Source organism: Cydia strobilella, chromosome 1, assembly GCF_947568885.1.
Source record: "Cydia strobilella chromosome 1, ilCydStro3.1, whole genome shotgun sequence".
NCBI classification, from domain to species: domain Eukaryota; kingdom Metazoa; phylum Arthropoda; class Insecta; order Lepidoptera; family Tortricidae; genus Cydia; species Cydia strobilella.
The window spans coordinates 1,597,708-1,611,886 of NC_086041.1; the positions used below are offsets into that span (position 1 = coordinate 1,597,708).

At 40.8% G+C, this 14,179-nt stretch overlaps 2 protein-coding genes across 8 annotated transcripts in view; one reads left to right on the forward strand and one right to left on the reverse strand.

Moving 5' to 3' along the window:
- Positions 1-8,192, reverse strand: part of LOC134750945 (synapse-associated protein of 47 kDa) — a 134,119-nt gene extending 125,927 nt beyond the window's left edge. For 3 of the 7 annotated variants that reach the window (XM_063686482.1, XM_063686628.1, XM_063686409.1), the window contains exons 1-3: positions 7,835-8,191; positions 6,611-6,811; positions 632-711 (exon numbers count right to left, since the gene is read on the reverse strand). In XM_063686482.1, coding sequence (XP_063542552.1) covers positions 632-711; positions 6,611-6,811; positions 7,835-7,965 — 412 coding nt within the window. In that variant the 5' untranslated portion in view covers positions 7,966-8,191. Of the gene's footprint in view, positions 1-631; positions 712-6,610; positions 6,812-7,834 lie in introns of all 7 variants that reach the window. The other 4 variants (XM_063686558.1, XM_063686328.1, XM_063686249.1 and 1 more) reach the window with 3 other exon arrangements.
- A 262-nt stretch (positions 8,193-8,454) lies between these two features.
- The window catches only part of LOC134751383 (ubiquitin carboxyl-terminal hydrolase 8), a 46,333-nt gene continuing 40,608 nt past the window's right edge, over positions 8,455-14,179 (forward strand). The window contains exons 1-6 of the mRNA XM_063687189.1: positions 8,455-8,737; positions 8,813-9,043; positions 9,327-9,466; positions 10,726-10,888; positions 12,667-12,823; positions 13,758-13,893. Of these exons, the coding sequence (XP_063543259.1) occupies positions 8,637-8,737; positions 8,813-9,043; positions 9,327-9,466; positions 10,726-10,888; positions 12,667-12,823; positions 13,758-13,893 (928 nt within the window). The 5' untranslated portion in view covers positions 8,455-8,636. The remainder of the gene's footprint in view (positions 8,738-8,812; positions 9,044-9,326; positions 9,467-10,725; positions 10,889-12,666; positions 12,824-13,757; positions 13,894-14,179) is intronic.

Consider the following 14,179-nt stretch of genomic DNA (forward strand, 5'->3'; position numbering starts at 1 on the left):
CGCTAATAACGCGAATTACCAAATTCCAGCGAAGAGCGACTCGAATTGTCGACTGCCAGCGTATTTCGGAACGGCTTGACTCCTTGGCGCTGCGTAGAGATGTGGCCTCGCTCTGCATTTTCTATCGCGTGTATAACGGGGAGTGCTCCGAGGAATTGTTCGGATTAATCCCTGCAGCTTCTTTTCGCCATCGCCCTACGCGACAACATTACCATCCTCACCACTTAGATGGTTGGCAGTCCTCAACTGTGCGTTTCTCTAGAAACTTCCTGCCTCGCACAGCTAAACTGTGGAATGAACTGTCGCCTGCGGTATTTCCGGACCGATATGACCTTCAAACCTTCAAGAAAAGAGCGTATTCCCATCTTAAAGGCCGGCAACGCACTTACAACCCCTCTGGTGTTGCGGGTGTCCATGGGCGGCGGTAATCGCTTACCATCAGGTGATCCGTCTGCTCGTTTGCCTCCTATTTCATAAAAAAAAAAAAATAAAAAAAAAAAAATAAAAAAAAAAAAAATATTGCCTACTCCAGAGCACAGTCGCTGTGGCCGAAATCGGTCAGGAGAGCATCATCATCATTTTTTAGGTGCGTGGGAGCCTGAATCTTGTAACCTAGGTGTTTGAAACATACCATTACCAACGCCCTGAGGCTGCTCTTCAGTAGGGGTGCCGCCTGTGGAGCCGGGTCTGCTGTCAGCGCCTCCGGTAGCACTGCAAACAGATACGTTAAAACTCGCCTTACTCCGTGCAACGGTAGGCGAATCGTACCAAATGTTTTAATGTATATGGGGTTTAAGGCGAGAGAGGTGGAAAGTGCGTCAGTTTGTCTTTGGTGAATCTGTTTTTTTGTTTTTTTTTTAGGGTTCCGTACCTCAAAAGGAAAAAACGGTAGGATCACTCGTGCGTCTGTCTGTCTGTCACAGCCTATTTTCTCCGAACCAATTAATACTGGACCAATTAAGTTGAAATTTGGTACACATATGTAAGTTTGTGACCCAAAGATGGACATGTAACGTAAACAAATTAATTTTAAACACGGCGGCCACTTTTGGGGGGTAAATTAGAAAATTAAAAAATAAAGTTTGTCAAACTATATCGTGTTACATATCAAATGAAAGAGCTCATTGTGAGAATTTCAGATATATTTTTTTTATAATTTTAAGATAAATAGTTTAGAAGTTATTCAAGAAAATAGGCAAAAAATGACCATTCCCCCCCCCTTTATCTCCGAAACTACTGGGTCTAAAATTTTGAAAAAAATACACAAAATAGATCTTTACCTATAGATCATCGGAAAACCTATTAGAAATGTGCAGTCAAGCGTGAGTCGGATTTTTACTTGGTTTTTGATCCGACCTCTACGGGTTTTTTTAAAGACATTTCACATAAAAAATACATTGTTTAAATAGTGTAATGTACGGAACCCTTGGAACGCGAGTCCGACTCGCACTTGGCCGGTTTTTTTATAAAATAAAAAGTTCGGATATTTCAGTGAAAACAAATTAATCTCTATTAGTATTAATCAGTGATAGAATTAATCACAACCATAGCCTAGATAGCACGAAACATTGCGCTAAGAGGTGTCATCTGTCAAAGTTTTCAAGTATCCTCAGTATTAGATTTTATTTTAATAATCTTACCTACTTGAAGTAAATAGTGAATGGCTCACTTTTGATTGAACTTTATCTTGGTAATAAAATACATTGATTAGTCTTGGCACTGACAGTTGAATGTTGCTTTCATTAAACCTTTAAGAGTATTTAAAGAGAAGACAAAAGACTGGCACTACAGATAAAAGCTATGTTCGTTTAAAATATGGAAGAAAGGATCTGCAGCTTAAATTGTTTTTTTTTTAAACCTGATATGTTACAGAAACATCGATCAAGGACCTAAAACAAGACAGTTGTTTAAGCAATCTAGACCTTATTACAAATAAGAATAAGATACTAAAACTAACTTGTAAACAGCCCTGAGTCGGACCACTTAGTTTTTATGACAAATGCTACTTCAAATCTGGCACTCTTATCAGTCCTATCCTTTGGGCTATATGCTTATGCCAATTCGTTGCAAACAGTTTGGTCAGACCTAGGCTAGCATGAGTTGAATTCTCGCGCGCGACTCCATACCTACATCTTGCGCGACTTCAAGTATGGGCTCGCGCGCGAGAACGCAACTCATGCTAGACGATCAGTATTCAGGGTCTAAAGGGCCCCACTGACTATCAGTCCGCCGGACGATTTCGGCCTGTCAGTTGTTCGGAACTGTCAAATTTTTGTTTTAACTGACAGGCCGATATCGTCCGGCGGACAGATAGTCAGTGGGCCCCATAACGCCTCGACCATGAAACGCACGTTCCGAGCGTGCAAGCTCAACGCTGACGCCGACCGCCGTACATTGGTAAATAAAAAAAGGTACAGGGGGCCTAGGCAAGGTGACAATCGTTCGCAGCGAAACGAAACGCTGTCTGTCTCTATCACACTAATATGGAAGTGATAAAGAGACAATAGCGTTTCGTTTTTTATTTTCTGCAAACGTTTGTCATCTAGGCCACCAGAGGTTGGCATCAGCGTCGAGCGTGCGTTCCCTGGTCCTTGGGTAAAGGCTTGGCCAAACACACGGCTAGACGCAGCGCCGCGTCCGCAATGGGCCGGCGGGACGCAGTCTGTTTGACGTCGCTAACCTGTTGGCGCTGTGTCGCACCTTGTATTTGGCCAAGCATTAAGCCATGATAATAACAAGAACAAAATGACGCACAATCCACGCACCATCTATTATACCTTTACACCATAGGTTATGCTCGGTTACACTCCATTTACAAAGCGACAGGAAAGTGGAAGCTAGTCGATTAGTTAAATTGAACCTCCATTGTCCAAACACGTTCTAACAACCTTAACCATTGTAGAACTTACGACTTTGAAATAAGATTCACGAATGCTCAATTTGTTATCAATTATTTTACTTTTTTTTTTCGTATAACTTAATTCGTATATCTAAATTCAATCAACGAAGGAAGAAAGGAAGTCTTCAAAGTAAATAACTTTTCTAATTTTGTTTCCAACAGTCACAGGAACTCCAAAAAACCGCCCTCATACAATCGAAGTCACGCTCGCATGTTAAAATAACGTGCCGAAATAACATGAAACTTAAATGTTCATACATTTAAGTATATAAGATATATTAAAGAAAATATAGCGAGTAAAAGTTACACACCTACAAAATTTCTACGTATGTCGGTTCTAAGTTCTTGTGGCTCTTAAAAATGAAAACCTAAATGAACGTGTTTAGACAACTGAATCTTAAGTCGGTAAATAGACAAAAAACTGATTTGATAGAATGCACAACAATGAGAAATAAAAAATGGGGTCTGAGCAGAGTCAATGAGTTCACGGAGGCGTGTTGGCTAGGAAATGATCTGTTATCAAATACTATGTTTCGCTAGATTTTAGAAAAATCTGTAAGAATGAGTGTGTGAACGTTCCTATGTGTGTCTGTGGATTAATGGATATTACACTGCATAGATTCTGAGTCGGTGACCATGGCCGCATCAAACACTATTCGTATTTGTACTTTGATTCGACGACCGCATGGTGAATGACAGTGTAATAGCAACCTAAATCAGAATTACGTGATTATGTGTACATCAAGTGAAAATATAGACTTCAGCATTTTTTTGCTCGGCTTCCTAGTTTTATTATTCACAACATCTGGATACATTTCATTAATTGAGGTGATTTCGTTAAATCCTGCAGATGACTAAGTACTGACGATGTATAATAGTGACATTAAAGTCCTAAATGGAAATAGTAGGAAAAATATCGCGTCGTACAAAATATGTTAGCATAAGATCCTCCTCCTCCTTGCACCGGTTTCCTCATCACTGAGGGTCGTGGTCACTTCTAAGGAGCAGCTTCTCTTGGACAATTTGCCGCCACCTCTTTCTGTCTGTCGCCGAGTGTAGGGCACCGTGGAGCGTTACATCAAGGGCTGAGCGAATTTGGTCTGTCCACCGCATTGCGGGCTCCTGCGTCTCGGTTTATCGCCTTCGATTTTACCAGTTATTACCAGCTTTTCCAGGTTATCACTGTCTTTCCTGGCAATGTGGCCAAAATACACAAGCCTTTGCGTAAGCAGATAGTAGACAGCCTGGTTGTGATGTTCAGTTCATCAAGGATCGATGCATTAGTACGGCATGCTGTCCAAGTGTATGTTCAGCATCCTCCTCCAACACCACATCTCAAAGGCATCAATAAGGTAACGGTCAGCTTTCCTAAGGGTCCATGTCTCTGCGCCATATGTGAAGCATGAGATCAATGCAACCAAATCCTACACTGTGGAATGAACTGTCGCCCGCGGTAGTTCCGGACCGATACGACCTTCAAACCTTCAAGAAAAGAGCGTACTTCCATCTTAAAGTTTACCAACGCACTGACAACCTCTCTGGTGTTACAGTGTCCATGGGCGACGGTAATCGCTTACCATCCGGCGATTCGTTTGCGCGACGCACGGCGCGACGACCCGAAGTGGATCTTGGCCTCATATATAATTGTTTAAATCCGTCGGCAGGAAATTCCTTATTTTTTTAACGGATTCGTGATTGTTGGAAATAAAAGCTGCTTATCGATGAAGGATGAAGATGCCAATTATTTACAGTTAGGAACTTTCCGCGGGCGGATTAGGCGATAGGCGACCATATGCCTTTAAAGCACTCAAACATAATTTTCACTTGCTGCACAACATATTTCAAACTCAGAACGAAATCATTATCAGAATGTAAACTGCACTAGTGGTGTATAACGTTACTCTGTCTAAAATAAGTAAAATGTTGTAATTCCAATGCAATGTCATAAAATTACAAAGAAATGAGAGTTAGAAAATAAAAAAATGTAAATGAATACAATATTAAAAGCTTGAAAATTTTGCAGTGTATATGAAATAAAACTATGAAAACGGATTATATCGCGTATATTGAATTTATAATTCATCCCGACGTTTCGAACTCTTTACAGCGTTCGTGGTCAACGGGTGACACGAACGCTGTAAAGAGTTCGAAACGTCGGGATGAATTATAAATTCAATATACGCGATATAATCCGTTTTCATAGTTTTATTTCATGAGTAACTATCGCGGTAACCGAAGACAATATTTTGCAGTGTATATTTTATATAATATTTTCAACATGGCAACATCAAGAATATAATATGTGGTTGGTGATATCGGTTACAAAATGAAAGCTGTAAATGATCATTGCATATTTGTGGCGAAAATATAAAAAAAATATGCGTGTTTAGTGCTCAAAGCTGAGACGCAAAGTGCCTTTGAAAAGCTTAGGATATAAGTATGCTGTTCCAGACGACTTAAAATCTTTATGATGACTTTGTTCAAATCCCTAAGGTGACTATTTCCCGTAAAGGTGAAAAATTTTAAAATTATCTAAGTTATATCGCGGTGGAAAGACCGTGTTACGCGTTTCGGTGGCTGCCATTCCACAACCCACCAACGGAGCGGCAGCTGACGTTCACGAGGGTTCATCATACATAGCCGTTAACCACTATGCGAGTTTTCGCCCGAAAGGCGATTGGTAATGGAAATCTGTTCCTGGCCCGCGGTCTATGGTTAGCCAGACTATGTTTAAAAATTCCTGACTTTTCGACTTGGCCACATCGCTTCTAAGTCCTGACGGGTCCTCGCGACTCAGCAACTTCGTAATTTGTAACTTTTACACGATACAGTCAGCAGCAGAAGTTGCTAAGCGGGCGTGGTGTTCAAAATTTCCTTGACACGCTCTTATTCTCTAAACAATAAAGTCGCGTCAAGTTAATTTTGAACACCTCGCCTAGCAACTTCTGCTCCTGGACGGATGAAAAACGATTACCATAGCTTAATAGCCGGGTCCACACATAGCGACCATACGCCGAGGCGTGGACGAAGCGGCGCGCGCGAGGCACGTCTAAAATGTAGACACAACACGCGCGCTTCGGCCGAGGCACGTCTAAAATGTAGATACAACACGCGCGCTTCGGCCGAGGCACGTCTAAAATGTAGATACAACACGCGCGCTTCGGTCGAGGCACGTCTACACTGGCCGTTTAGTGCGCAAGGAAATTGACTCGCGCACTAAACGGCCAGTGTAGACGTGCCTCGGCCGAGGCGGCGCGCGCGAGGTACGTCTAAAATGTAGATACAACACGCGCGCTTCGGCCGAGGCACGTCTACACTGGCCGTTTAGTGCGCGAGGAAATTGCCTCGCGCGTATGCTCGCTATGTGTGGACCCGGCTATTGACGCTTTAAACTAACTCTAATTGTATAGTATGCAGTCCTGGAAACGTTGGGGGTAATTTTAAACCCTAATTTCACGTGATTAAGTTAAGCCCTTTAAGTAAATAGGTAACTCTAGTTTTGTTTCAACTCTTATTAAGCAACGTAAAAAAGAAAATGACGATGTAAGAGATCTAGAAATTAAAAGGTCTATTAGTAACCCTTTCCATTTACCAAGCGCCACTGAAGTCAGACGACAAATCAAAACAGTATTAACAAAATCATCATAAAGACCCAGAAACAACACATCAAAGCTCAAAAAGTAAACTCATTTGTTCTGCCGCCCCTCGTACCTAATATACCTAGAGTTATCATCATCGTCCTTCTCCGGCTTGGGTTCCGCGGGTTCTGCGGGCTCTGGGGCCGGCTCGGCGGCGTCGGTGGGGGTTTCGTTTTTCCGGAGCCCGGGGATCGGGATTCCGGATCCGAGCCAGCCAGTCATTTTGGACTGTACGTTTGTGAGGAGCTCGAGCTTGCTGGCTCCTTTTGTTGGGCTGCAAATTGAAAAGGATTTGAGAAGTCGGGTCAGTTAGTAGTGGTCCTACCCAAGATTCAGATATATTTTTCTTTAAACAGTCTTCATGTAGCAGGATAGAGCATGTGGCCTTGAATGTTTGATTGAACTAATCTAAAATTAATTAAAACAATAATTAAGTAAATACCCAAGACGACACTTCCTGTCTAACCATGTAGTGAAAGTGTGGAACAGTTTGCCCAAATCCGTAATCAGTGCGCCTTCAGTGAACTCCTTTAAAAACAGACTCGACAAACATTTTACGAATGGACAGAACACAAGTGCAGGACATTGATATGCACGTATCAGCTATCTTAAGCTGCCTGTGCATTTGTATATAATAATAATAAATCAAGATAGTTTCATTCAATTTAACCACCATAAGAAACTATGGAAGGCATTTAGATAAGAAGAATGGAGGACTTTCCAAATGATACAAAAGGTTACATTTGTTTGAATCTTATTTTATGGCAAAAACCTAATTCTTACAAGAAAGCTTAATTTAAATAAGTGATGTTTAATTCAATACTATTTAGTGATATAAGCTTCAAGCAGATACAAATAAACATACAGATATACATATAAATGAACAAATTAGTTAACAATATTTTATGACATATGGTTATTATCGTTATCATCTCACATCCAGTGATTTTCAATAAGGATGACATAATCTGCAGATATCCACATTTTCTAATTAGACTCCTGGCTCTAATGTTCTTGACCTAAATAGTCTATTCGCTGGATCAATATTCCACCATAGTTATGCAAACAAATTTCACTGCAGTGCATAGTTCAACGTATTGCAACTTGCAGCTGACTTCTAGAAACTTCATGAGATTAAACACTAATTTAAGCTCAGATTCTGCGGTTCACACGCAGTTTCTCACGTGGATCGTTAAAATAAGAGTTTAAGGGGCTTACGTAAATAAAGTTTATTTGTTTTTTATCAACCGTACAACGATAAGGAAGCAACGAAAAATGTAAACAAAAGAATATGCACCTCTGTCTTTCGCCTTCCGCTGCCGGCTCCCCTGTAGGTTCCTTCGTAGGGGTTGGGACTTCCTCGTCCTGGGGCTCCCCTTTCGCGGCCCCCATCCACGAACTAACCTGATTAGTAAGTCCTGAAAACATTTTCACTGCCACTAGCTAACCCGAAAACTACACAATTCACAAACACACGACTATTTCACTACGCTGCGACAGTTTCGCACATGACACACCGGGACAGTCTGCGACACGGCCGTGGAAAGCGCGATCAGCTGAAAAACTAAAGGGAACAACGATCGACCAGGAAAATTCGACGGGTTTTCACTGCGCATGAAAACTTGCGCTTTTGCGCTATACGTTTTTACGACCGACGTTTTGATACTGCATAAAGTAGTTTACTGCTATAACTTTTTATTGTTTTAAAACTTAGCTAAAAAGCAATTTATTTTATATGAACAAGAAATGTGGTTGATCTTTGAATGTAAATAAATCTCTCTTTGGTGCTTGAAAGGTTTAAAATATGATGAAACATAATGATAAAATAATCCAGTGAAATAACAAAACGAAACATCAAACTATATCATTCATTCATCATTAGCACATTCGTTCATTTGATTGACGTTTCACTTCCATTCAAATCATTCGTTCAAACATGACGTTTTCCGATTAGGCTAGCCAGTTTTTTGTTTCAGTTTGTGTATAATACTAAAATCACTCGTTTATCTCTAATGTAATGTAGTGATTAGTGTTCCTAGTGTCGAATAAAACAACTATAATCCATTACGCGGACCGTGCGGCAGGTTTGATTTTCCAACATGACGGAAACTCGACGACAGCAACTGCATCTTGGTAAATGCATCGAAGATTTGGATAAACTGCATAATATTCCAGATTTGAAGTCGAAGAGAGCTACAGCGTAAGTGTCTACACCGCACAAAGTAAAATTTCGCCTAAATAATTGATCTTTTTAGTTAATTTCTTTATTTTGAAGGTTATGCAAAACAGCGCAAAAACTTTTCGAGAGCGCAACAGAGGCCCGTGAGAAGGGCGATGAGGAGTACTCTTACGTGTGCTACATGAAGTACTTGCGGGTTGTGGCGTGCATTAGCAAGGACAAGGACTATTTGAAGGACAAGAACTATTTCAACCAGATGTTGGGGACCAAGAACCCAAATAAGGCTATTGATGCAGCTGAAGAGCTGAAGAATAGTCTGATTGACAGGTGAGATTGATTTAAATAAATACATATTATGGGGCAATCTTACACAAATCAAGCTGGTCCCACAGTAATATCCTTAACGCTCATTTGTGTGTGTGTAAATACTTAAATACATAGAAAACATCCATAACTCATAAACAAATATATTCAAATAACAAGATTGATTAGTTTGATTTGTCATCATTTTCACCATTTATTTGTCATTTTTACATTTTCCTCTTAATATGTAGAAGACCTGTATTACTGTTAATGAATTTCCTAATTTTTCCTCTATTTTTTTTTTCAGGTATAACCAAGAACAGAAGAAGAAGCGGCTGAACGACATCCAGGAGAATGAGGTTATCAAGCAGAAGATTGATGAGAATCGGAAGAAAGCGCTGGAGGCTGTGCCAGCACCTGAGCCGTCTCAGCCTTTGGGGTTGCCAGGTTAATTATATTATTTTTTAAATCTCTTTATTTACATACAAGATATATACAGAGGTACTACGTAAACGAAATTAATAACTAGGTTAAATCTAAAATAGGCCCTTGAGACATTGTACCAAGGATGCTGGCGGCATTTCCTCGCTGTATCGCAATGCTGATACGTTGTGAGAGGAAGCCGCCAGCTCTTCGGTCACCAGTTACGTCAACCAGACGCTTCGCGATTTCTGCAAACAACTTGTGCGCGCTGGGACCCCATGGACCTAGAGTTTCAACTCCAAATGGAACAAAATGATACTCAACATGTACCAATAGCTTTTCGGTAAAGGAAAACGTCTTGGGGAAACCAGTCTATACTCTCTAGGTTGCATGGAAAGTCAGATGGCAGTCGCTTTCGTAAAAAAAAGTGACTGTATAACATTTAAAACCTTCGCGCTTTGAACGCATAAAGCAGTCATGGTCCTGACCAGTGAAACCTGTGTCGAAACGTCGGTAAATAAAGGTCTTCTTCGCCTAGCGTTTTCCCTACATAATTTGGGGTCGGTAAATAAAGGTAAATATAAATTCGCGATAGACCCGATTATAAATGTGATTTAACTAGTGACAGTGCCATTTCTTTTAATTAGGTGGCCGAGCGGACCACAGGTACCCCAAGGGGTTAGCACTCTGTAGATAACGATGATGATTGATGATAAATGCCATGCCAACATGGTTTAAACTACGTGTACTATCGTCAACTACCAATGCACGCTACCAAAATTAAAATCCTGATTCTTTAATTTAGGCATATACTGATGTGCTTATGAATGTTGAAAACTACCATTGGGTTCTAACATACACCACAGCCCCCAACAAAAAATAGTAGAGACCTAGAGAACTCAGTGGTAGTCATTTTTAGGGTTCCGTACCCAAAAAGGGTAAAAACGGGACCTTATTACTAAGACTCCGCTGTCCGTCTGTCTGTCCATCTGTCCGTCCGTCTGTCTGTCTGTCACCAGGCTGTATCTCATAAACCGTGATAGCTAGACAGTTGAAATTTTCACAGATGATGTATTTCTGTTGCTGCTATAACAACAAATACTAAAAACAGAAAAAAATAAATATTTATGTGGGGTTCCCACGGCAAAAAAATCACGTAATGCGTACACGTAGTTTTTGCGTAATGGTACGGAACCCTTCGTGGGCGAGCCCGACTCGCACTTGGCCGGTTTTTTTTAAATCATTTTAAAAGGATATAAAACTATAGTTTTTGTAATTTTCAGGTCTAGATGAGGTGACCATCAAAAGCGAGCAGCTATACAACATCCTCAAGAGTGGGAAGATGAAGGTGATGATACTGGACGCTCGGCCCGGCAAGGACTACATAGAGTCCCACATCAACTGCCCCTCCTGCATCAGTGTGCCCGAAGAAAGCATTTCACCAGGGTAAGACTAATATGGCTTTCCATTTCAAAATGTACCTTATGCGGTGGACGGAAGGTATCTTTTGTGTCAGGTGTAATTACTATAGTCTGTGTTGGTTTTACTGTAAAGTACTGCCCATAGGAAATAGTATGGAAAGCTCATCAAATGTGACATTTTCAACCAAAAGGTACCACATTGTCGCTTGTCAATAAGGTTGATTTCAAATTGAAACTGTATGGAAATAGCGCCTTATTGACAACCGACAATAAGTACCCCTTTGATTGAAAATGGCACAAATAAAGAAACAAAAAAGATTATAGCACTTGTCCAATGTAAAAGTTCTACATGAACCAGGTTAAATGAAACCTTACGAGTATGTTATGTCAAAATTTAATTTTGTGTCAAATAACTTTAATTATGTACTGCTGACGAAACCAATTTTAAATTGTCTTGTTAAGTTGGCGAAACCAATTCTAAATTGTCTTGTTAAGTGGACGAAACCAATTTTAAATTGTCTTGTTAAGTTGACGATAACAATCTTAAATTGTCTTGTTAAGTCGGTTTTTTTTTTAAGTTATTACTGATGACGTTCGACCACGTAGACGTATTTATGTATATGAAGCAAGTGGGATGATATTATTATTTTCCACACATTTCTATGGCTTCACCACTTGCAATGAGTACTGTATTCAATTTAAACTTTCTTACGCACTGCCCTTCCAGTCGACGCAAACTACTACGGGTTTTTGACGTCATTTCATGCGGAAGAACGGAACGGATCTTAAGATCAGACTGTCTAGAACACCCATTCTCAAAGTGTGCTCCGCGGAACCCTAGGGCTCCGCAAAGCCTCTGTTGGGACTCCGCGAAGTTACTTGTAATAATAAGAAAAAAACAGCTCTATAGGTATATGTGGTCCACAGTGACGAACGATTTTTTTTTATTTGGGGCTCCCTCAAATACATATTTCGCTTTCCAAAAGGGTTCCGTCACCAAAAAAGTTTGAGAATCGCCGGTCTAGAACATACAATGATCAACAGAACTGTAATATTGTATCTTAGACGTGTATAGGCTTAATAACAAGACTTCCGTGAGGCACAGACATATTAGATATATTAATAACGGGTCACTCACGTATTTTAAGTCGAAAAACGCTCGACATGTTTCACTCCGTACCGAGGAGGAGCCGTGTCGAGGGGTGTCATATATTTAATATGTGTATAGGCTTATTTTAATTCTTATAAAATGCAATAAGTAGTAGTCGAGTAATTCCACTCACATTCCCTCTTCCACAGATCGAAATTCCTTACAATTTGTGCTCGTAACACGAGATGTTTCTCCGATCCTTAGCCAAATTTTGAGAGGTGAATAATAGTACATTATGATACAAGTGTGCTAAGTTGGTCACTACACACGAGGCGATATTGTATGTATTGTATATTGCATATTATTAGCAATCAGTTACCTTATTAACTCAGTCGGATAATATAATGAAAAAGCACGAGTGGAATAATACACTGAAAGAGCACGCGTGTTTAATATCTAGGATTATGAGCCAAAAATCGATGGAATAAAAACGTTGTTTTGAGCAAGTGTGTTGAAAAAATATTTAGGCCACTCTGAACAACTTTGATTATTGGTCCAGCTAGCGAAATGTATGAAACAATTTTTTTTTCGTGGTATCAGGGTCGATCCTAAGTAAAATAACAGTTGTTCATTCACTATTACCTGTATATTCACCTCATGAAATATGGATAACTATTAACTGTGATGTGATATGAAAAATCTCTTCCCGACAGTCGTTCAGCACACATCCTAGAACAGAATCTACCCGCGCCTTCCAAACCTATCTGGGCAACCCGCGCTTCTATGGAGCTCATCGTGATGTTAGATTGGAGCAGTACTGCTGTGATCCCGGGGAACACGCTCCATCTCCTGAAGGCCATCTTGTTGAAGGTACGGTTTCTAACCTACAAAATTTTTTTGGTGACCCATGAGAGGAATGAGATTTTGAAGTATGATCAGCATGTTCTCGAGCTAATATACCAGCGCCTTCCAAACCTATCTGGGCAACCCGCGCTTCTATGGAGCTCCATATACAGATGAGCTCATCGTGATGTTAGATTGGAGCAGTACTGCTGTGAACCCGGGGAACACGCTCCATCTCCTGAAGACCATCTTGTTGAAGGTACTGTTTCTAACCTACAAAATTTTGTGTTCATTTTTGGTGACCCATGAGAGGAATGAGATTTTGAAGTATAATCAGTAGAGATGCACCGGATATTCGGTTACTATACGGTATCCGGCCTTTATTTTAATATCCGTTTGGATACCGGATAGTGGCCTACTATCCGGCCGGATACCGGATAGTAACTGCTTGATTTCGGAGTAAACAAATTGGATTTAAGAAACAGTCACGGTCAGTCGGTCATAATCGTACTCGTTTATTATTTTAAAACAAATGTTAACAGTCCACTCACTTGCACGCGCACTCATTTCGAACGTAGAAATGAGTCCGCGCGAACGTTCACTACGACACAGGTCAAAACCTTCACAATGCGCACCTGATAAACCGAAATGTAGGTAAAAGTACTACAAAACTTCAGAAGCTTTTGCAGGGTTCCGTGCCCAAAGGGTAAACACGGGCTAGACAGTTGATATTTTCACAGATGATGTATTTCTGTTGCCGCTATAACGACAAATACTAAAAATTAAATTTGTACGGAACCCTCGGTGGGCGAGTCCGACTCGCACTTGTCCGGTTTGTTTTTACTCTTGAAGACCATCTTGTTGAAGGTATAATCCCAAAACCTCCCTGGCAACGGGAATGCACGAATTTTTTCATCACTCTGTATATTTGAGTTTATAATTCGATATATTTTGTCGCCAGTGGGACGTCAAAGTGCATTATCCGCGTCCGCCGTTAGCCCTGCACGGCGGCTACGAAGATTGGCTTCTTCGCTATCCGGCCCTCACAACCAACCCGCAGCCTACGCCGAGGGCTAAAGCGCCTAAAGACATGCTAGGTAAGATTGTATACATACTTATAGTTTCACCCAGGACTGCCTCATTTCAAACATAGGGGGTGTTCAAATAGTACGTTACGCAATTTAGGGGGAAGGGGGTCTTGTAAAACGTTACAATGCGTTACAGGGCAGGAGGGGGGAGGGGTTGGAACAAGGCGTTACGTAATCACGTTATATAATTACGCCTATTTCCCGGAGGGGTAGGCAGAGACCACGGATTTCCACTTGCTACGATCCTGACATACCTACATCTTACGCTTCCTTCACTTTCATAACATTTCTCATA